This window comes from Ailuropoda melanoleuca, chromosome 1 (genome assembly GCF_002007445.2).
Source record: "Ailuropoda melanoleuca isolate Jingjing chromosome 1, ASM200744v2, whole genome shotgun sequence".
NCBI lineage: Eukaryota > Metazoa > Chordata > Mammalia > Carnivora > Ursidae > Ailuropoda > Ailuropoda melanoleuca.
The window spans coordinates 162,880,109-162,903,988 of record NC_048218.1 but is presented as its reverse complement, the minus strand read 5'-3'; the positions used below and the strand labels follow the sequence as shown (position 1 = coordinate 162,903,988).

At 40.1% G+C, this 23,880-nt stretch overlaps 1 protein-coding gene and 1 long non-coding RNA gene across 6 annotated transcripts in view; one reads left to right on the top strand and one right to left on the bottom strand.

Moving 5' to 3' along the window:
• Positions 1–880: 880 nt before the first annotated feature.
• LOC105237171 overlaps positions 881–23,880 on the bottom strand; it is a 54,801-nt gene continuing 31,801 nt past the window's right edge. The window contains exons 3-7 of one of the 5 annotated variants that reach the window (XR_004628210.1): positions 7,003–7,130; positions 6,520–6,618; positions 5,896–6,402; positions 2,601–3,035; positions 881–1,036 (exon numbers count right to left, since the gene is read on the bottom strand). This is a non-coding gene — a long non-coding RNA (uncharacterized LOC105237171). Of the gene's footprint in view, positions 1,037–2,600; positions 3,036–5,895; positions 6,619–7,002; positions 7,131–11,340; positions 11,404–23,880 lie in introns of those variants that run through there. The other 4 variants (XR_004628207.1, XR_004628206.1, XR_004628208.1 and 1 more) reach the window with 4 other exon arrangements.
• Positions 7,582–23,880, top strand: part of C1H7orf31 (chromosome 1 C7orf31 homolog) — a 35,469-nt gene continuing 19,170 nt past the window's right edge. The window contains exons 1-2 of the mRNA XM_034669375.1: positions 7,582–7,715; positions 18,932–19,108. Of these exons, the coding sequence (XP_034525266.1) occupies positions 7,582–7,715; positions 18,932–19,108 (311 nt within the window). The remainder of the gene's footprint in view (positions 7,716–18,931; positions 19,109–23,880) is intronic.

Here is a 23,880-nt window from a genome sequence, read left to right as displayed (position 1 = left end):
CTTTGAATATTAATAACATAATCCAAAGGATGATTCCAAAGTTCCTTACTTGAAAAAGTGACAGAGGTAAAATGTGAACCTGAAGGAAATTTAATGGAATGGCCAACATCAGAACCTACCTATGAGTACGAACTAAAATTGTACCATTATACAATGAGCCAAGTGTTTTTTAGGAATCAAAGCTTTCCTAGGCACAAAAACATATCAAAAAGATTTTAAATTGACAGTTTCCCACCACATTATAGTACTAAAAAATAAGCCAAACTATAAAATAAAATAAAAACAAAAAAGGCTATCCCTATTCCCAAGACTCAACAAGACCCACCTGGCTTAATCCAATGGCAAATATTCAACCCAACTCAACAGATTTACTCGGCACCTACCTAGGTGTTTCCAGAATTATTTAGCCCACTGGCCTTGGTTTCAAGGAGGGAACACCCAAACAGTTATTCTTTTCATAAGCATTTAAGTGCCTGTTAGGTACTAGGTACTAAAGATGTGCACCAGGAACCCAAAATGCATCGAAAAACACTATTCCTGCTTTTCAGGAACTCCTATATTATGGAGAGAGGTGGACATATAAACCAGTAAGTACTGCGAAATAAGTGTTATAATACAGAGGCAAGCACTAAGGGGGAAGACATGAGGGTGAATTTAACCTTCCACAGAGAAGGAATATCAGGATAGCAGAGAAGAGCATAGCTTTGATGTCCAGACAAATATGAATCATTTTTCATATATGTCAAATGAGAATAATATCTACTTCACAGGGCTGCTGTGGGATTTAAAATTATGTACACCTACACACACACACACACACACACACACACACTCTATCACAGCACCTGGCACATAGTATGTGTTAAATAAATTGTCATTATTAAGGTGTGCAAATTATCAATTTATTGGTTCTCCATTCTAAATTCACTCTTCTTTGCCCCACGTTTTGTGATAGTAGACTTGGATCCTGCAAAAGCTTCTCCTTTGCCAGGTGGCAGAATTTTAAGCTTCGTCAATAGAGGGCACTGGAATGACCCTGCAAGGCAACGACAACAGTGTAAGACATTTCTGTTTCAGGTACTGATGCTCTATTATTATTATTCATCACCAGAGCCCAGCAGCCACATAGAAGAGTTCCAGCTGCGCCATTAGACCACTCACTCTCCACCAGTAGCTGTATCCAGCCCATACCCTCCCAGCAATGGCAGGCCACTTCTAGAGGCCAGTTCTGGCCAACTCACATGCTAGAGAACAGTGCCAACCTAAACCTCTGGCAAGTTTTTTCTCCATTGGAAGGCTGGGTGTAGCTATGATGGGCACACTGTCTTCCAAGAAGTTTAAATCTCACTCTTTTTGTAGTGACCCAACTTCTACTAGTTAATAATCCTTTATATTAAATTTGTCCTGCTCAAATAATGGGCATGGCTTCTGCTACTTACTGAACCCTGACTGACAGATATGGTTTACCAAAAAGAATGAAACTTGATATGAAGAAATGGCAGAGGGAAAGGTATGGAGACCAGAAAAAGGCTAAGTCAAGAAACTGCAAGTAGCTCAATATAATCAAAGGGTGGGCTGCCTGTGGGAAAGAGTTGAGAAAGATTAGATTATGAAAATTTTTTTCAGATTAAGAAGTTAGCCTTCATTCTGTGAATAACAGGGACCCATGGTGGATTTCAAGCAAGAAACATATCAGATTTGCATTTTACAAAAATCTCCCAGGTGGCAGTGTAGAGAATGATAGGATGAAGCTAAAACTTGGAGGGAGGCAAAGCAGTAGAAGAACACTGCGACTGATGTTTCTAGAACTCACTAACATTTCCAGTTCCCTCTTTTTCTAGGTACTCAGGAACACGACATATCCCAGGCCACCCCCTGTAATTTCCTGTGGCCACTGAAATGTTTAGAAACTGATGCAAATCACTTATCAGTAGAAAAAGTTAAGAGCTGGTGCTTAATTATCTACACTCCCTTCTGCTGGTCCAAATCTTGAGGCCCCATATTGAGATGGCAGAGTTATCAGACAGTGGGTTTTCCATCAACCTAGGCCCCTGAACGACAAGGCCCCCTATAGTACTGGTTTAGGGAGCATAAGGAAAAATAAGCTACTGAGATTTTAGGCCACTCAGATTTGGGGATTATATGTTACTGTGGAATGAACTAGCCTAGGGTCCACTCCTTTGGCTCTTCAGTATCCACAGACACCTCTCTACCCATATTTAAACATCAGTGCAATAATAATATGGCATGCTTCCACCTAAATGATGAAATTATTTTTCATACAAATGAATATCCTATGACTCACTCCCCAGAAGGTCCTAACAGTCACCATGTCTACTTCTGGATAATGTTCATTTCCTCTCCTAGTTTAGTTACAATGCCATAAAAATATTCTGCATCTTAAATACTACATTGTAAAGTCAACCACCAACAAACACCTGAGTTAACATTAAAATATTAAAACATTCTAATATTTAACAAGATAAGAAAGAAAACAAATTATATAATACATACAAACATTACTTTACCAGTGTTTGGTTATCTATTACTGCATGATAAACCCTCCCAGGACTTGTTTTAAAGAACAACTGTTTTATTACCTTGTGATTCTGTAGATTGACTGAAATCATGTGGGCAGTTCTTCTGCTGGTCTCCCCTGGGGCCTCTCATATGGTTGCAGTCAGGTGGCAGGTGGGACTGGAGTCATCTCTTCAGATAACAGGGACATTATGACAATAGAGTCTCTCCCCCTCTTCATGTAATCTTTCCACAGGGTCTCTCCAGTAAGGTAATCAGCCTTCTTTTATGGTGGTTCAGGGCTCCCAAAAGCAAATGTTCCAAGAAGGAGAAAGTGGAAGCTGCCAGTCCTCTTAAAGAGTAGGTCTAGAATTGGTACAGCACCATTTCTACTGCATTCAAGTGGTTAACACGAGTCACAGACCAGCTCATACAAATGTAGGTGGGAAGTACACACGACCATTAATAGCAGGAGCTGTGGTTCACTGGGGCCATCTTTGGAGCCTAGTCCACCTAGGCTAGGAATAAAATATACTACATGACTACAGTCCTCGTTTCCATAATTCTTGAGGCTGGAAGTGCAAGAGTGTTTGCCTCTCAAGGCTGCACCTACACATTGGAATTATAACTGGTCCCTGGTTCCATACCCTGAGATTGCAGGCACTGGGACAGTCCCTGACACATTCTAGGGATTATTTACTAAATAAGCACATTTTATAAATATAAATATCTGCATTATTTACTAAATAAGCACATTTTATAAATATAAACATCTTCATCTACGTCATTTCAATTACTACATCGTTCCTTAGCTACTCAAGGCAAAAAACTCAATTTAATATTAATTAAAGTGTCACTAAACTCATTTGTAATCAGTTTAATTTTAAAGCCAGCAGAATACGTATTTTTTATTGTCATCCTCGTAAGTAGGATATATACATTGGAATCAATGAGGTTTTAAGTTCTGCGATTTTTTTTAAATGTATATTTTAAAGTCACTGAAAGAGACTTCCCAACCCATCTTCTAGGCAAGGAATAAGACTCAAACTTTTTCCATTTAAAAATTATTCATGAGGGCGCCTAGGTGACTCAGCCAGTTAAGCGTCTGCCTTGGGCTCAGGTCATGATCCTAGGGTTCTGGGATCCAGCACATGTCTGGCTCCCTGCTCAGCAGGAAGCCTGCTCCTCCCTCTGCCTCTGCCCCTCCCCCCTGCGAGTGCTCTCTCCCTGTCCCTTTCCCTCCCTCTTTCTCTCAAATAAATAAATAAAAATAAAATCTTTATAAAATATTCATGAAATCACTATATCAAAAAGATATTTATACACCCATGTTCACTGCAGCATTATTTATAATAGCCAAGACACGGAAAAAACCTAAGTGTCCATCAACAGATGAATGGATAAAGAAAATGTGGCACATGCACACACATGGGAAAACTATTCAGCCATTAAAAGAAAAAAATCCTGCATTCATAATGACACGTATGGATCTTGAGGGCATTATGCTAAGTAAAATAAGACAAATACTGTACAATCTCACTTGTATGTGGAATCAAAAAAAGCAAAAAACAAAACAAAGCAACAATCAAATTCATAGAGAAAGAGGTCAGATTTGTAGTTGCCAGAGGCAGGGGGTAAGAGGTGAGGGAATCAAGTGAAGGTGGTCAAAAAGTACAAATTTCCAGTTATGAGAAATAAGTACTGGGATGTAATGCACAAAAGGATGACTAGAGTTAATGCTATATGGTATATTTGAAGTTGCTAAGAGAGCAAATCCTAAAAGATTTCATCGCAAGGGAAAAAAGTCTTTTTTGTAACTAAACATCACTGGTGACAGATGCTAGCAACTAAAATTATTGTGATAATTATTTCATAATACACACATATATGAAGCCATTATGCTGTACACCTTAAATTTATACAATGTTATATGTCAATTATATCAAAACGGAGGGGGGGAATTTTTTTAAATACTCCTATGTGCCAAGAAGTACCAGAAATCTCAAAACCTTATTTGGTTGATCATCAAATACCACTTAGTTAAAAGTCTCTGTAACAGATTTAAAACAAAGGTTATAGAGTATAACTAATAATTTACATTATTATATACTTCCTGTATACTATTTCCTTGAATGTTAAAGGTCTAACTTAAGTGGTTTGGAATTTTTGTCAACCAGACACAATATTCTATGATACATTTTTTCATTCCCAAATTTCATTTTCCCTGCTGGAAGGATTACTGGTGATTCAAAGAATATATTAAGGTAAATGAGGTGATGAAGGAGGTATCAACCTGTCAGGAGAAGTAGACAGTAGTAGATCTGGGGCTACTGACTGCACTGGGGGTGGCGATATATCTAAGAAGTCAATTATTTTGAGGACCCCTTGGTAGGTGGCTACTTTGTGTTGTCGGGGTCACATTTATATCACCTGATGGCTGAGGTGGTGTGAGTAAGTCAAAAAAGCCTAGAATAAGGAGCATGGTCAAACAGACGCAGTCTTGACATCCTCAAGAACCTTTCAGATAGGGAAGTTTTTCCAAAGAGCACACTTGTTTTATAAAGATCTGACAATGAATTTTTTTCTTGCCTATAAATTTTATTTGGAAAGAGCAAAGTTAAAAATAAGTAATTATATTTTCCTACCTTCACTCCCATTTGACAGAAAATAAAATTTCAAACCCAGTAGAAACTGTAAATTATCACCACATATCCCGGTCAGTCAACCCACTGTTGCCCTAACTTCCCTGGTATCACAACCATTCGCATACATACAAACAGGTGGCTAGTGATGCAGCTTCAGCAGATATGCCTGATTAAACCTATTATGCTCAATTATTACCTCCAGGAAGAATCAAGCCATGAGGAAATGGGACAAAGGTAAACCACAAGAGAAAGGTGGAGTATGGAAATTACTGGAAGGTTGGGCACAGGAAATAGGCAGAGCTGACAGGGAATTTAATGGGAAGGAATTTAAAGGGAAATCCTGAAAACCCCGAGAGCAGCAAAAAGACCAAAAAAAAAAAAAAGTTAGGATGTACTTCCATGAGAAGTTTTTTGTGGGGGGAAAGATGTATAAAGGGGTAAAAGATAAAGGCAAACCACCTAATTCACAACTGTCTGCAGCAGTATTTACTCTTGCAAGCTTAGTGGAGTTGTAGGCGAGGTGCGGGGACTAAGAAGTTGACCAAGAATACCAAACAACTACCTTGTCTACTCCAATGCACATTTCTTTCCCTCAAACATTCACCTAGAAGGCACAGCATAAAATGAATACTCATTGGTCGGCTGATTAGAACGTTGTTTAAAAAAAAAAAAAAAAAGCAGAGACCGAGGACACTGTCACATCTCCCTTCTCAGAGGTGGTGATCACTCTTACCCCACATCCGTGTGTGTTTCCGCAGGCTCGGTTCTAGCCTCTCCCAAAACCTAAGCTTCTCACACCCCATCCTTCTGGGGAGCCCAGTACTCAGTCATCAGAGAAACTCGTGGCTCTGTAGGTGCAGAAACGTGGTTCACATTTGTTGCTGCGGGAAAAGGGCAAGGGCAGAGGTGCTGCGGGTAACCGAGGTCATTGAAGTGGGGCTAGGTCCTCGGGAACTGCAGAGGGCATCCGCGGGCCAACCTACCCTTTCGCCAAGTCCACGCCCACCCCGGGGAGGAAGAGCCGAGGTTCTCATAGGGTGCGAGCCTGGGAGCAGCGCGCGCAGAGTCCTGCGAACCCACCCTGGGTGTGGCCGCACTCTTCCCCATTCCAGCACAGGGAAGTGGAGGAGGAACATGGCACGCTCTCACCTCACCAGGGTGTCCTCTGGCCCTCTATCCTGGCCCTGTGCTCGTCCTCTGCCCAGTCCACACGAAGGAACGCCTGGGCCAGGAGAAAAGCCTAGAACAGGTAGCCCACGAATAGAACATTGTGCCCCCACAACAGGATGCCTGGGGACAGAGTGCGGCGGTGTGGGGGCGGGGCTGGGGCCTGGGGCGCCGGAAGAGTTCCTTTCACCTATAGACTGGGCGTCTCGCCCTCCCTCCACACTTCCAATCCCGCTTCCAATTCCTACGGGTCGGGTCGCAGAGCTCCTGGGCTCGCTTCCTGCGAAACCTGTTAAGAGCCGCCCACCACCCCGCAAGGATACATTACCTAGTGCCACGGTCACAGGTGCCGTCACAGGCACCCTCAACCCCACCCCTGGCCTGTCCGCGGTCCCTCTCTCTCTCCCACCCGCACCTGCCTCCAGCCCGCAAGCTCCCCGGCCCGCAGGTGCGGACGACGGCGGGATTCCACGCCCCGCAGAGGCCCACCAGCTCTGGGGAGGGGAAGGGGAGACGCGGTCCAGGGCTGCTCCCAGGCCAATGTCCCAGGTGCATCCGAACTCCCCGAGTCACTACTTGGTAGGACGCTGATGGCCCGGGAAGCACGCGGTCTCAGCCTGGGCGCCTCCGTGGCTTCCCCCTCTAAGTCTGAGGGAGAGAGTGGAATTCTCACCCTTTTGGGGTCCTGCTCACGCTGCGCCCCTGCTTCTCCACCTCTCTGCAAAGGACTTCTCTCACTCCGGATCCTTGAAACCTTTAGAAGCACAGCTGCTGATTCTGTTGGATGATTCTGCCTGCTTTCTGGAAATATTATGGGGTGGGGAGGGAGTGGGGAATCAGCTGAGCTTTCTTGAATAGTTATGGTAAAATTTGAGGCAAAAATATAATTTCAGTCGATGTCCATGCAGTAGTGGCCTTTTATGGATATGGCCCTACATGTCATCCACATAGTGTTTAGATTGTACTTAGAAACATCTTCCATTTTGTGGATTTGTTTCCGTTGAAATTCATTTCCTTAGAATTTAAGTTGCTATTTATCACTGATGTGATAATCTGAGGGTCCAAAGACAGCCCCTTGGTGAGGAAGGAAGTGATTTCTATGCAGTGTTGAGCTTAACAATTTAGCAGTATAAAGTATGTTCCCTGCCTTCCCTGAGGGAGGGTCACTGTGATAGTGAGCAAGTCAACCTAACTGCTGAACCAAGTGTGCCCTCCTTTTCTCTTCCAGTCTGTGCCATCTTAGTCAAGAAACATGGAGGTAATTCATGGCAGGCCCTATTGTTGCAGAGAGCTTGAAGGAGCTGACATACTGTCCAATACCTTCTACTCTAATGAATTGCACACTCCGCTACAAACAACTGTTCGACCAACTGCCTCAGAGGACAGGTAAAACAAAAACTAGAGAATATAAATAATTAAAAAGGGCTTTAATACATTATTTTTATACGTGAGAAAAAAATTCAACTGGGGGCTCTTCTGTTTATCACATCATAGAGATGGCATAACATGACAATTAACTGTAAAGTGTCCACATCTGTTAGGAACTCGATCAAAAGTCAGTCAGTGTGTATTTTTACAAGGCAGACATCAATTTCATCCACTACATTCTGGAACTCCAGAATGATCACTTCCTTCATTTGAAAATTAATCTGTTTTAATCAAACTTTTTCTTTTATAAGGAGTAGTGTAGTGGTTCCCTATCATCCCCTAACACCGTCTGTTCAAAAACACTCCCAGAATCTGTTGTTCATGGTTGCTATCTAAAATTTTGCTTTACCCAATTTCCTGTAACACATTAATTACAAATTATTATTAAAACTGCACCTAATGTGTATCGAGTAATTACATAAGTGGGCGCTGAACCAGATGCTTTGAATGTAGCAGTTCTTTTAATCCTTACAACAACCCTATAAGTACTATTATTATCCCCATTTTACATATGAAGTTACAGGTACAAACAAGTAATTTTCCAAGATCTTAGTGCCAGCTTTCTGTATTTACTTGAATCATTTTGAGGCCAAAAAAAAAAAAAAATTCTCAAAACACTAGGACAGTAAAAAAAAAAATAGCCCGTGTGGTTGTTTTGTTTTGTTTATAATTTCACTTGGTCAAATCTCCCATTTAAGAATTCCTTCTTTAAAAAACATAGAAAGCCACCTGGCCTCAGTTTACACTTCCAAAATGGGAGGTCACTACCACACAGGCAATCCATCCCAATTTTGAAAGCTACTGATTGTTAGATAATTTTCTTTCTACTGAGAACATTTTTTCCTCCCCCTAATTTCTACCTGCTGATCCTAGTTCTCTCCAAAGCCATGCAAAGTAAGAATAATCTATCATCTCCATGACAGCAGCCCTCCGAGAGTTCAAAGATCCTTTGCCTCTGTAAGAATTCTCTTTGCCAGACCAAACACTGGTTCTCTAGTCTTTACTCTTTCTTCCATCAAGGCTTTCACCATCTTGATCAGTCCTCCGTGGATCTAGTCTAGCTTGTAAACATGCTCTTTATATGAAAAAGAAGAAAGTTTTTTCCCCCTAATGATAAAACTAACACATGTTCCTTATAAATAACTTAGAAATCATGGAAATCCTGAAGAAAACAAATTTACCGTTTTTCTAACAGAAAGAAAAGTTATGAAATTAAAGATCCCGGGAGAAAACCTCTGTACTTCCTTTATCCAGAATAAGCACTGTTAACACCTAGATATGTGTTTTCTCCATTTTTTAAAATTTGAAGATCATATTTAACCTATTTTTTTTTATAAACTGATATTTTCACTTAATGAAAAGGAATAGTTTCATATTTGTGGGAAAGAAGACTCAGCTCACTTCTACTGAGTCAGTCGTTGCTGCACATCCCCTTTTGTTACCTGATTCCCAAAAGTGGCTGTCAGCCCTAAAGTCCTACTCAGTTCCAAGGGGATCGGATTAAGCAGGGCTTCCCTTGAGTCAAAGGGAACCCTTAGCAGATTGTGCACGATCTGGGAATAGGCAGCTATCCCTGGCTCAAAAACAATGTAAAGGGGTGCCTGGGTGGCTCAGTCCTTAAGCGTCTGCCTTCGGCCCAGGGCATGATCCCAGGGTCCTGGGATTGAGCCCCACATCAGGCTCCCTGCTCCGCTGGGAGCCTGCTTCTTCCCTTCCCACTCCCCCTGCTTGTGTTCCCTCTCTCGTTGGCTGTCTGTCAAATAAATAAGTAAAATCTTTAAAAAAAATGTTTTATTTGGCCAAAAGGGATCTGAGTAGGAATTTAAGGCTATCCTATCTGAATGAACTCACTATTCCCTCAAAAGCACTTATGTAAGGCTTTTTACTGAAATGTTTATCTCTTCTACCTAAATGGTCCTATGGTTGGTTAGTAATTGGCTCCAAAATCTTTTAACTGGCATAAATTTTAAGGGAAGAATCTTTGATAAAATGCTGTTTTTTATTAACTGATTATAAAATTAAATACAATATATGTTCAGTTACCTATAAACTACAGCAAGGTACTACTTGAAGTAAAAGGTAGGTACAACCATGTTCCTGATTCCTAACAAATAAAACTTGCTCTCCCTTATATTCCATGTGAATTTTTTCCTATCATAGTTACCAAATGGGAAAGCCACGATGATCGTGCATTCTCAAAACTCCTCCTTTTAACTCTCTCTTAAAAAGCAGCCAGGCAGCTTAGAGAAATAGAAGTTCTCTTTTTCTTCTGAACTGCTCTGAAAAGTGGTCATCAGGGTAACATGTTACCTCTATTCTGTCAATGCTGAGGCTTACTTCTTCAGAGCAAGGTCAGGGTCTGTGGCTCCCAACTCAAGCCTCAAGGCATCTCAAGAGCCAAACAAGACAAAATCTCCTAGTCTTGGGACACCTGGGTGGCTCAGTTGGTTAAGCAGCTGCCTTCGGCTCAGGTCATGATCCCAGGGTCCTGGGATGGAGCTGTGCATAGGGATCCTTGCTCAGCAGGGAGCCTGCTTCTCTCTCTGCCTGCTCTGCCTGCCGCTCCCCTTGCTTATGCTCCCTTGCTCTCTCTGACAAATAAATAAATAAAATCTTTAGGGGGAAAAAAAAAAGCTCCTGGCCTTTAGGGATTACCCTTCATAATGATAAGAGTGAACATGAATTCTAGCATATGTTAGCTCTCAAAAGTTTACCTTTCTAAACTTGGATGTACAAGAAGATACCTTTTTTAAATATCATGTGTTCTGAACTCAACCACTGAACAACAATGCAAAATGACTTCCTCACATCAGCATACTTTTTCTTTTCAGAATAGGCAGTCTAGCTCCACTGTTACCCAGCACTGGTGAGCAGACAGGACACATCAGAACCACTTTCTGAAAACAGAGATTCCCAGGCTCTATCTAGAGATATGCTGGCTCAAGAGGTCTGAGATGGGTCTAGGAAATCTTCATTTTCAGAAGTTTTTCGGCTTACTTTGAGAACCACTGGTCTAGCAGAAAGCACTGAAAACAGTAAGAAAACCAGGATTATGGTTCTGGCTTACCCACTGGCCAAAGGGGAGTTACTCTTTATCCTTCAGTTACTTTCTTCACTGGTGTATTTTGGACTGATTATAGTAGTCACTATTATATATACTCTGACTTGATCTCCTTTAAAAATATCAATAAACACGTGGTATTCTTTCATATTTCTTCCATTGAAAATTCAAGAATGGCTGGTACAGCTATTCAAAATCATGACAGATGTCTATCTCTGTTTTCCATTTGGTTGACATCTCCTTATCTTTAGCAAGTTCTCTAGCTCATTAAGCAAACAAACATCAATTAAGGAAGTACCTTGAGAATTGCTTAAGATTTCATTAAAAGTTCCCATTTGGTTTCTGGATTCATTCCATCGCTTTAGGATTCCTGAATTTTTTTTTTAATTTTTTTTTTTACTACAAGTCCTCTGCCAACTAAAAATGAGAATATGTTTGTTCTGAGCTTTCATTTTATCATTCCTTCCAATAATTACTGGTTAAATTCAGCCCCGCAAGTAGAATGTAATGCTCAAGGGGTACCTGGGTGGCTCAGTTGTTAAGCGTCTGCCTTCAGCTCAGGGTGTGATCCTGGAGTCCTGGGATCGAGCCCCACATCAGGCTCCTCCGCAGAGAGCCTGCTTCTTCCTCTCCCACTCCCGCTGCTTGTGTTGCCTCTCTCGCTGGCTGTCTCTCTCTGTCAAATAAATAAAATCTTAAAAAAAAAAAAAAAAGGTAATGCTCAAAACTCCATAGTGACTCCAAAGGAAGATGCTGGTTCATCCATAGGAAACCTGTCTATCTCAAAAACAAGTAAACACTTACTTTTATGTGGCCACAAATTGCAGTACTAACAATTTAGTGTTATTTTCTTTGCTATGGAGACATGTATTATTTAAGCTTTCAAATTATTTAATCCTAAAACCTCAATATTTATTTTAATTAGTTCCTTCTATAAGATGCTGTTATATTCAGGCTAACGAGGAATATGTGAGACACTAAAATAAAGGAGACTAAGGACTTATTTTTGATTTTGCCTTTTATTTTCAATGGTTTCCTGCAACTTATTGGCTTTAGATGGATGCCCACCCAAAGGGCTGATTAACATTTTCTACTGACTCATCTTCCCAGGACAATGTAATATATATGGAGGTCAGATGTTGAGAAATTGACTCATCTAATTTAAACATAACTTTTTAAAACTTAGATATTAAAGCTTAGGTTGCCATTAATCAAATGTGTTTAAATATTTTTCACTTGTCATGCCCTTCATACCACATCTACTGATCATAGCCATAAAGCTGGCAAAGGCCTCAGAGGTCTGAGAGCTGAATACCGCCATGCCTTCCACAGCACCCTAAATCAGTGGTCACCCAGCTTCTCCTTGACTAGCAAGTGCAGAGGCTGGCAAACTTCTGTAAAGGGCCAGACAGTAAATCCAGTTGACCATTTAACAACACAGGTTTGAACTGCCTGGGTTCACTTATATGCAGATTTTTTTCCATAAATACAGTACAATAATATAAATGTATTTTCTTTTCCTTATGATTTTCTTAACATTTTCTTTTCTCTAGCTCACTTTTTATAAGAATACAGTATATAATACACATACAAAATATGTGTGTTCGCATGTGTGTACACTATTACAAAATAGTGTAATCAACTGTTTATGTTATCTGTAGGGCTTCTGGTCATCAGGCTATTAATAGTTAAGTTTTGGGGGAGTCAAAAGTTATATGCTGATTTTCAACTGCATAAGGGGTGGCACCCTTAACTCCCACATTGTTCAAGGGTCAACTGTGTTTTAGGCTTTATGGTCTCTGTCAAACTACTCAATTCTGCTATTGCAGGGCAAAAAGCAGCCATAGATAATAGACAATACATAATGAATTGTTGTGGCTACATTCCAACAGAATTAGTTACTAACAGAAACAGGCAGGCCTGTAAGCCATAGTTTGCCAACCCCTACCTAGTGACTTCATGAGATAAAGCATTCCATTTATAAGCATTTATAAGTGTTAGTTCTTCATTCCATTCAGCAGGTATTTACAGGGGGAATACATTAAGCCAAGTGCTATACTGGTACGAAGAAGTTCCACAGTCCATACCCCTCTCTCTGAGCTCCTCTCCCATGTTTCTAATTGGCTCCCCACTGCACAGATGTTACAGTCCAAAGGTCTTGTAAGGCCCACAGCTATTGTTCCTGTCTTCCTCTCTTGCTTCACCTCTTAGCATAGCTCTTCTCTACTGTGCTTTACATTCCTGAATGCTTTTTTTTTTTTAAGATTTTATTTATTTATTTGACAGAGAGAGACAGCCAGCGAGAGAGGGAACACAAGCAGGGGGAGTGGGAGAGGAAGAAGCAGGCTCCCAGTGGAGGAGCCTGATGTGGGGCTCGATCCCAGAACGCCGGGATTACACCCTGAGCGGAAGGCAGACGCTTAACGACTGAGCCACCCAGGCGCCCCAACATTCCTGAATTCTATATCATCTCTACGATTTGGCCAAAAATTCAACTCCATTTTCTCAGCCCTTAAGATCCAGATAAGCTCCACTCAAATCTTTATTCCATACCTTCTGGAAGTCCAAAGCCTTCCTCAAAACTTTCCATATTACCAGGATAGGGGTGGGAGTGGTCATTAATGACTTTCTGACTTTGGTTTCCTTTGGTTTCACTTCTGCTGCTTCTATTCAGTAACACTTCTACCCGGATGTGAAACACAGTCATTCTCCAGTTTCCTCCAAAGACCGCATGCACACAGAGCATTTGTGAGCCCGGTAAGCTTCCCTGATCAGTTTGGGGTCAAAAGGAAGAATCACATCACACCATATAACAGATAACTTAAAGCCCCTTCTTAGCCGTAACTTCTGTATTTTCAAAAATTCTTAAACCCAGCTGTCACCGGGGTTCCCCACTGGCTTTTCACCCAGTGCAGTTCCCAGCCTCCTAATATCTTGCTGGCTTCTCCCTTCTTCATCTCCCTTTAACTTTGCTCTCACAAGAGTAAAAAACCAAATCCTTCCCTGTGCAGGGCAGCTTAATCAGTCTTAGGTGGCTCGGTGTCTTACCAACAGCCATACCTGCAGAATCTCAACCTCTACACCAAGTGGCCTAACAAAATATTTTATCAAACAAAACCGATCCTTTCCAAAGAAGGGTTCTGGAGCCAACACTGTCAGGAATTTTCAATTCCATAACCTTTCTGACCTCTAGGCCTTTTGACATGTTATTCCCCCACCTAAATGTCCTACTCATTCTTTAGAACTCATCTTAGATAGTGACTCCTCCAAGAGTCCTTCCTCCAGAAAGGAATCTCGGTCCTGCAAGGTGCCTGGCAGTTATACTGCCTATAGGTATACTACCTATCCTGGACCACTTCAAACCAAGGTCAGATGGTGGGCAGATGCAAATTTGGGCAAAAGACAACAAGAGAGGTGGTTTACTTCTAACTTATCTTGAATATGAGAGAGTAACCTTTTGCAGCTTATTATGGAGATGGTCTCCTTTAGATTTCTCACTGGCTGACTTCTGTACCCCTCACCCAGCAATCTCCTTAAAACAGAAATAAAATTTGCAAGAATTGGCACTGCCCTAAGGGCAAAAGTGACTCCTTTGCTTGTTTACCCCTCTGAAGTCCTATTTTTCTCTTATGGAGCTCTGGTAACTCTTTCCAGTCTTGTTAACAACCAATTGCTTTTAAAAAGATGCTTTTCTTTTTTCCTTTTCAGCTTTTGTTTTGTTTTTGTTTTTTGTTTTGTTTTTTTTTTGTCTGTCTTCTCCAAGCAAATCAATAAGGTCAGATAGAAACGGAATTCAACTTCTCCAAGAAGAGTTAATCCAAAGTAATTGATTCCCTTTTTAAGATTTTCATGTCACTGTCTGCTCTCAAGGAAAACTACCTAATCAATAAATATTTGTTAGGCATCATATATTTGCAAGACACTGTTCTATATCCTGGGGGTTCTACAGTGAGTGTGGCAGAGTCCTTGTCCACAGTGACTTGTCTTTTTTGCTGTGCTATGGAAACTGGGACGAATCAATGTTTTTTGTTCTCTACAATAGTATACTGTTCATCTCTTGATGACAGATCACCAGTTTATTATAAAAGCACGTAACTCAGAAACAGCCAGATTAAAGAGATGCACAGGGCAAGGGATGTGGAAAGGCGCATGGTGCTTCCATGTTCTCCGAGTGCACTACTGTCCCCCAATCTCCAAGTATTCACCAACCCAGAAGCTCCCTTTTTAGCACTTCTGGTTGCTTTCAGTGGGAAGGATACTCCAAATAATCTAGACTGCCATTACTGGAAACTGGAAGTCATTAAATCCTTGTTAATTAGGAAGCAGATTTTTTTGCCACATGTTCTTAAGTGTTTTGCGAGGCCTTCTTCTAAGGAAAAAGTTTTCATTCCTGTGTCACAGGCTACAGTGCAGGAAACAAACATCTCTTTGGCTTCACTCATTCACTCACATATGCACTCATTCAACAGACTCCACTGAGTACTTCCTACAAAGCTATGTTTACAGGGAGTTAGACTCCCTGCCCTCCACTCTTGTTCAGAAAGAGCAGGAAAAGTCATCTAAATTACCAGTTTTCAAGATCAGACTAAGGCCTCACCAGCCAATTTATGAAATTTCCATATCTCCAGCCTACTGAATGGTACAGTTGTAAGGGATGAGACCTGATTCCTATGAAAGGTAACTGCTGAATGGAGCAATGCTTTTAAAACTTTAGCACGTATAACAATCATCTAGGGGGCTTATTAAAACAGATTACTGGGGCCCACCCCCAGAAATTCTGATTCCTAGCCCTGAGGGAGAGCCTTAGAATTTATATTTCTAGTAAGCTTTTAAGAGATGCTGATTTTGGAGCACCTGGGTGGCTCAGTCGGTTAAGGAACCAACTCTTGGTTTTGGCTCAGGTCATGATCTTGGGGTTCTGGGATCAAGCCACATGTCAGGCTCCACGCTCAGCAGGGAGTCTGTTTGAGGATTCTCTCTCTCTTCCTCCCTCTCTGCCCCTTGCTCCACTTGTGCACTCTCTTTCTCTCAAATAAATAAATAAACAAATCTTTAAAAAAAAGAGAGGTGCTGATGCTGCTGGTCCATGGTCCACACTTTGAGAACCACTATTAAAGGAGCTCTAGATAAAGCATAGGAGCAAGTGCTTCGCTCCTTTACGTGACTCTCCATTTTTAAAAATCAAAAGACAATCTCCATGTCCACTGACAAATAAAAGGATAAAGAAGATGTGGTATTTATATATATATATATAAAATTTATATATATTTACACACACATACATACATATGTGTGTGTGTGTGTGTGTGTGTGTGTGTGTAATGGAATATTACTCAGCCACCAAAAGGATAAAATCTTGCCATTTGCAAAGACGTGGGTGGAACTAGAGGGTATTATGCTAAGTTAAATAAGTCAGTCAGAGAAAGACAAAGATCATATGATTTCACTCAAACGTGGAATTAAGGAAACAAAACAGAGGGCACTTGGGTGGCTCAGTTGGTTAAGCGACTGCCTTAGGCTCAGGTCTTGATCCTGGAGTCCCACGATCAAGTCCTGTATTGGGCTCCCTGCTCAGCGGGGAGTCTGCTTCTCCCTCTGACCCTCCCTCCTCTCATGCTCTCTCTCAAATAAACAAAATCTTTTAAAAAAACAGGAAAAAAAATGAACACACAGGAAGGGAAGGAAAAATAAGATGAAAGCAGAACGGGAGACAAATTAAAGGAGACTCTTTAACTATAGGAAACAAACTGAGGGTTGCTGGAGGGGAGGAGGATGGAGGGATGGGGTAACTTGGGTGATGGGCATTAAGGAGGGCACCTGACAGAATGAGCACTGGGTGTTATATGCAACTGATGAATCACTAAATTCTACCTCTAAAACTAATAATACACTATATTTAATTGAATTTAAATTTAAAGAAAAACAATCTCTAGCCAAGACCATTCAATGGGGGAAAGACTATTCTTTTCAACAAATGGTGCTAGGACAACTGGATATCCACATGCAAAAGAATGAAATTGTATCCTTATCTCAACCATGTATCAAAATTAACAAATCAACATGGATCAAAGACCTAAATGTGTAAGAGCTAAAACTATAAAAACTATTAAAAGAAAACATACGGGTAAATCATGATCTTGGATTCAGCACTATATTCTTGACACTAAAAGCACAAGAAACAAAAGAGAAAACAGATAAACTGGACTTCATCAAAATTAAAAATTTCATGCTTCAAAGGACACTATCAAGAAAATGAAAAGACAACATAAAGACAAAGTAGGAGAAAGTATTTGCAAATCATGTATCGGAGAAGGGACTCCTATCTAGTAGTTTTACAGCTCAATAATAAAAAGAGAGCCCAATTTAAAAATGGCAAAGGATCTGAATAATAGACATTTCTCCAAAGAACATATACAAATGGCCAATAAGCATGTGAAAAGATGCTCAACATCATCAGTCATCAGGAAAATGCAAATCAAAACCACAAAGAGCTACTATTGCACAGGCACTAGGAGGGCTATATGAGAAAAGAGAGAACAGAAAGTAGATTAGTGGTTGCTTTGGGCTTGGGTGGGGAAGGACAAGTGGGGAAATGATGGCTAAAGGGTCCAAGGTTTCTTTTTGAGGTGATGAAAATGTTCTAAAATTATTGTGATGATGGTTGTACATATTTGTGAATATACTGAAAAGCATTTAATTGTACACTTTAAATGGATGAATTATATGGCGTATGAATTGTATCTCAATAAAGATGTTTAAAAGAAATTAGCACATGGACTACAACTGTAAAAAATAAAAATAAAATAATAATAATAATCTATAGGCCCTCGAGAATTTAACCTCGTTCCTTTAGCAATCTGATGATGCCTTTCGTATCTGTGTATTGACTTCCTTGTCTACAGCTTTAAATACTTTGATGGCAAAAGGTAGGCTTTTAGCAGTAAGGTTACTGCTCTAAATAGTTAAGCATTGTCCTGAAGGTACTGACCCTGCTGTGGGTTCAGTGTAGTTACAGTGCTACAGTGCAGTGATTCTCAGTATTTTTCAAAGATGAGGATCTCTTTGTTTTCCTGTTCATTGTCAACAGTTTTCATCTCCCACACATATGTCATGATTCATTGATTGAAACTGTAAAAAACCATAATGACCAGAAGCTTTTATGAATTTGATAATGCTTTACAATGAAGTTTCATGGGTATGCAATGCCCACGTGTATTTGAAAATTGGTAGTGTGGTATTCATATATTTTTATTTATTTGGTCTACAGATCATTCTTAGTGAGCTGTGATTTTGCTGAACCTTGAAATAATGCTGGCTCCCCCTGTGTCCTACTGCCCCATTATTTGGGCATATCATTATTACTTTCACCTCTTAGGGCTCTTGTGAGGATTCAGTGAAATACCATATATTAGGTATTGTGCTTGGCATTTAAGTGATCTCCATCTTGCTTTCTCTTTCCTGTGTTACCATGAGCCAATTTTGAACATGGGAACATTCTGGGGTCTCCTGGATAGTTTGGCTCCAATAGGACAGAGTTTAGGGCAGTGCATAGGGGGCGGGAAGGCCGTGTCTCTGAGAGGGCGGGTGAGAAGGCATGAAAGATCACCTAGCTCAACAGTATCTCTCATAATCGACCCAGCACGGAGAATTCTGTGTTTTAAAAATGCAATCCAAAAATAATTTTGAAGCTATAGGAACTTTAGTTGTTTGTCTTAGTCGGTTCAGGCTGCTGTTAACAAAATAGCATAGACTGGGTAGCTTCTTATAAACAACATTTCCTTCTCACAGTTCTGGAGGCTTAAGTCCAGGATCACGATGCCAGCATGGTCACATTCTGGTGAAATCCTTCTCCTGGTTCAGAGCTGGCACCTTCTTGCTGTATCCTCACATGGTGGAAGGGGCTAGCAAGCTCTCTGGGGTCTCTTTTTTATAAGAGCATTAGCCCCATTCATGAAGGCTCCACTCTTTCGACCTAGTCACTGAGTAAAGGCCCCACTTTCTTATACCATCACATTGGGCATTAGGATTTCAACATATGAATTTTAGGGACAAAAACATTCTGACCATAGCATTCCATGTTGAAATGATTTCAAAAGTCTCTCTTTTTTCACAGGTATCAGGAATTAAGGGAGTCGCTCCAACATTGTAGACTTCGATGGGGTGCTGATAGGGAATATGGTGGGATAATGCCCATTTCACTCCCTGAGGAACATAGACCAAAATGTGAACCTCCTGGTCTCATGGGCAAAGGACATCAGCATTATGGATTTGGTGGAGAAACCTGGCCGAGGTAAGTAAACTTTCTGCCCTTCACACAAAGGTCTTTATTTTTCATTTTTCTTTATTTCTATTATGAGTCCTTTGTTAACTTAAATCTACCTCCAAACTTACTTCTTTTACTGTTTATGAAAAGACACAGATGGGAAAACTAATTATATAATTTCTAATTGTGAAATCAGTAAAAAAAATTCTGTGTTTATGGATGTCTTTGCTATCCTTAGAGATTTTTAAGTATTGTGGTCAGAAATTTTGATTAATTCTCTTGCTAATCACATTTTATCTAAAACTAAATGGGAATATTCCTGAGAGACATTAAATTAAAAATGTTCTTGCTTGAGCAAATAGTTGGCCTAATTTGTACAGATGTTGTCGATTTTTGGAACTTCTGATTTCTAATTTGTTCATCACTCTGTAGTCCTTAGAATCTACTGAGCACCATTTTCAGGTATTAAAATATTGCAATAATCATTTATAACTTTTAAGTCACTCTTTCAGCAACTTTATTCAAAACACATTAAAACTGAAGAGAAAGCAAAAACTCTGAGCAGCAAATTAAATGTCACATTATTTACTAAAAATACGAAACTTTAAAACTTTGAAATTTACTCAAAGCACAGTCAAACCTTCACATAGAGCCTACCTACTCCTGCTTTATCTGACAATCCTGCTTACCTAGTTTATAACTATCTAGCTAAAGCCGTTTAAAAAAACAAATTAAGAAAGACAAGCTGCAAGTCAAAAGAGAAACAGCCACAATAATGACATGTGGCCACCGCGAACCTTAATGAAGCCTCAGGGAAGCAATAAACAGCAGGCACATGAGAAGTCCTGTCAGAACAATTGGAAAGATGCAGATATCGACACATTAGAGATAGCAAGGACCTCAAGACCATTCATTCATCCAACACATGTTTTAAGTCCCCACTCTCATGGAACTTACTTTATAATACAATATAGGTAGATTTATAATATCTTTGTAAAGAAACTACTGTTATCCTGGTTTTACAATACACGGAGACTCAGAAGACTCAGCACCTTTCCCTGGATCAGACAACTATGAAGTTGTGGATCAGGGACTGGAGTCCATGATTCTTTGAGTCCAAAGCCTAAGCAAATTCTTTTCATCTGTCCATTCCATTCATCATTTACTCCAGCTATTAATTTATTCAATAATTTGAGTCTAGCAAGTGGTGTTTTAGATACTAGAGGTATAGCTGCTTATGGAGTTTACATGTATTGTTCTCAAAATTTATGTACTAAAAAAATGCACAACATTCTAAAAGGATCAGAATTGTACTCACGGAATTCCAGAGTGCAAAAAGAGGGCCAACGAGGAGTTTCTTAAGGGAAATGCAGTTTGAAATGAGAGGTCTGTGTTTGCTGCCTCACTAAATGCAGCCTTGGGCAGACCACTGGGGGATGAAGTACTTGTTCCAATTAGAATGCCCATCATCCCCAACTCAGAAATGCAAGTTTCTGTGTTCTGTTCTCTTCACATCCTCTTACGTCAAATGTTACCATTTTGACATATTTATCTCTTAAAAATATATCTAGGACACAGCCCTATTTTCTGATACAATGCACATCCCTTGACAAACAGCTACAGAATTGGTTTTACTTGTTTCCTAATAGGGAATAACTTCTGTCACAGTATTTGTCCCTCTCCCCCAAAAGGGCCTTTTACACAAAATAACAGAATATTCTCCAGCTCTCTGAGGGGTCAGGCCTCATGTGGTCCACATAAAGCTTGTGCTACCAATCACCCCCTTCCCCCTTCCCTGCAGGGGCCTCGCAGGGGCGCTGTGGTGCCACACATGCGTCACTCATCGGGAACAGGATCTCTCCTTTGCCTCACCAACCCTCCCGTTATATGACTCGGTAAATTCAGAGTACCTACTGCTTAGGAAAACATCTAGTGAGAGATGTCCTACGGTGTGTCATCTGAGGTTCAGAAAGTAAAAGAACATGGCTTACTAATGGAATTATAATCACATACATTTATATGCGCATGTTCCAATGCAACATCCCCCTTCCAATATCACTCTTCCTTCCAGTGCTTCGTGCCTTAACTATATCTAAGTAAATCTCTTCTAAAGGAACTTTAACAGCATCTACTTAACCACAGGTGCAAGTTTCAGAAATTCCAAGCAAAGGTGTCGCCCTCTAATTCTGCATACATTCACTTAGAAGAATGATGTTACAAAGTAATAAAAATTTATAACTTTGTTTTCACTTCCATAAACACTTCTCTTTTCTTAAGATTTTATTTCTTTATTGAGAGAGGGTGCGTGGGTGTGCAAAAGCAGAGACGGGGCAGAGGGAGAGAGGGAGAGAGAGAGAGAGAGAATCTCAACCCAACTCTTCGCTGAGCACGGATTCCATGTGGGGCTTGATCTCACAACCCTGAGATCATGACCTGAGCTGAAATCAAGGGTCAGACTCTTAACCTACTGAGCCACCCAGGCACCCCCATGAACACTTGTTTATATAAGTTTGGTAAAATAATAGCAGTTTTTACTTTAAGAAAAAGGAAATGGATCTTTCTCTAACATACTGGCAAATGTTAAAAAGCTGTTAAGTAGATATACAGTGCTCTGTGAACTAAAGAATACTTTGAAATTGCTGCTAACTATAACTAGCACTCTATAATAATGACAGCAGTAGTAGTGGCGGTGGTGGTGGTGGTAGTGAAGCTTGAAGGTTATTGCTTATGAAGTAAAATCACAGAATATCCCTCTCCTGTTACCTAAAAGTGAAATAAATAGGAAACTTACCAGCAGCCCCCAAATAATACAAGGAGAACAACCTTATGCCATTAATTTTAATGTGACAAGGAAAGAAAATTCTATGTTATTTATTCCAGTTCTAACTAAATATTTCTCAAGAGGCCATTTGGAGCAGGACAATTCTTTGTCCCATACACTGTAAGGTACTTAACACCTCTGGCCCTTAACCTAATACCAGTCTCATTCATTGTGACAACCAAAATAAAACCAGCCACACATATTTCCAGCCCATCCCTGGAAGTGCTGGAGGTACAGAGGGAAGCCACATTATTGGCTGAGAGGCATTATACTAACCACATCCCTACATTCCAAATGCATACGGAGACAAGGTGAGTCAAAAAAATCCTGATTAATTCTCCAATTTAAAGAGAAGATTAAAAAATTGAGGAGGTAATCCTATTAGAATAGAAAAAAGCCTCAAGAATAGAAGCCCCTATCTTAAAACAGCAAGAGCTCAAGAGAGACAAAGTTGTGCAGAATGTGTACTCTTCCAGAATACTGTGATGACTTGAGGGAATGAGCAGAAGCCCAAGGGTATGGCTATTTCCCCAACTGAAAGGAATGAGCCTTATAGAGGACTTTTAACAGGATCTTAGACTGTAGTGCCCAAGATGCTTGTATTCTATCTGACACAATCTCAGCGCTTACTCTCTGCCACCTCCGTCCCATCAGGCTAAAGAAATATGGAGACGATAATATTCAGTCATCAAGCTTGTAGCACAGACAGAAAGGCACAAACTGATTTCAAACCACAGAATCAAGAATTCACTCACACTATCATAGCAAATAGCTGGGTTTAGACAGAGCTGTCTAATTAAACACACTTAACATGAGAACATATGGTAAGGCAATTTTGTAAACCAGGAAAAGAAAAGAAAAAATATGACATATACATATATTTATTTTTACATATAAAACACATGAAGAAACTAGTCTGAGAAAAAACACAGCCCAGGAAACAAAAGTAGATTCTCTATAAAAGGACAAAATAAGTATGTGAATCTGATTTTTTAAAAAAAGGATTAAATGATTGAACATTAAATAAGGGGAGATCACAGGGCTAAGGGAAAGAATGAGAAAAACAACTACACAAAAGCACTCACAAATCCAGTACAAAAAGCAGCAGCAAGAAACAGAATAGATGTGACTGAAAATTGATAAAATGGTCTAAAGACAATAAATCAAAGAGAAGACAGAGGGGAAAGATAAGGATATTAAAGCCAAAACAAATAAAAAACTATGCTATGAAGAACAAGCTTAATTACTTATCATAAGGAAAACTGATGTCCCAAATGTAGAGCATCGAACAAGTAAAACAACAAATAATAAGTAAATCTACCAGAAAGAGGTACTCAGATACACAAGAAAATTCCCTTGAAATTAAGAACTGAATCTGAAAATCAAAAGGACGTACCATACAATGGAAAAAAAAAACTGAAGTGGAACTACTGACATCGAGATATAACCTGGTTATATTATTTTATTCATAAAGAAAGAAGCCTGTATTCTCAGGCTACTCATATTCAAATCAAAGTCTAGTGCAGATATGGATGACTGGCAGAACTTAGGGCACACATTTGCCCCCTGGTTGCTCACAAGACTGGAAAGTAGATTTTCTGGATTCTTCCTGGGCAAGTGGGATATTCAAAATGTGGGAAACTAACAAAATGTAGAGAGGGTATTATAAAGATGTAGCAACCAGTCAATAATAGCAGCAATAACAATAACATGCTTTTCAATTCAACATGATGTCCATGGACCAGCAGCATCTAGGAAATGGTGAATGCAAAATCATGGACCCCACCCCCGACTGACTGAGACAGAATCCCCATTTTAAAAAAATTCCTCAGGTAACATGTAGCAAAGTTTGAGAACTGCTGCCAGTGTAAGAAAATGCAAGAAATTTTTATACAAATGAAAATGCACTCACCTCCCCACAAGGGGAAACTTAGAGTCTCATCAGTTCCTGCATCCAGTTCCAAGCCCAAGATCTCTG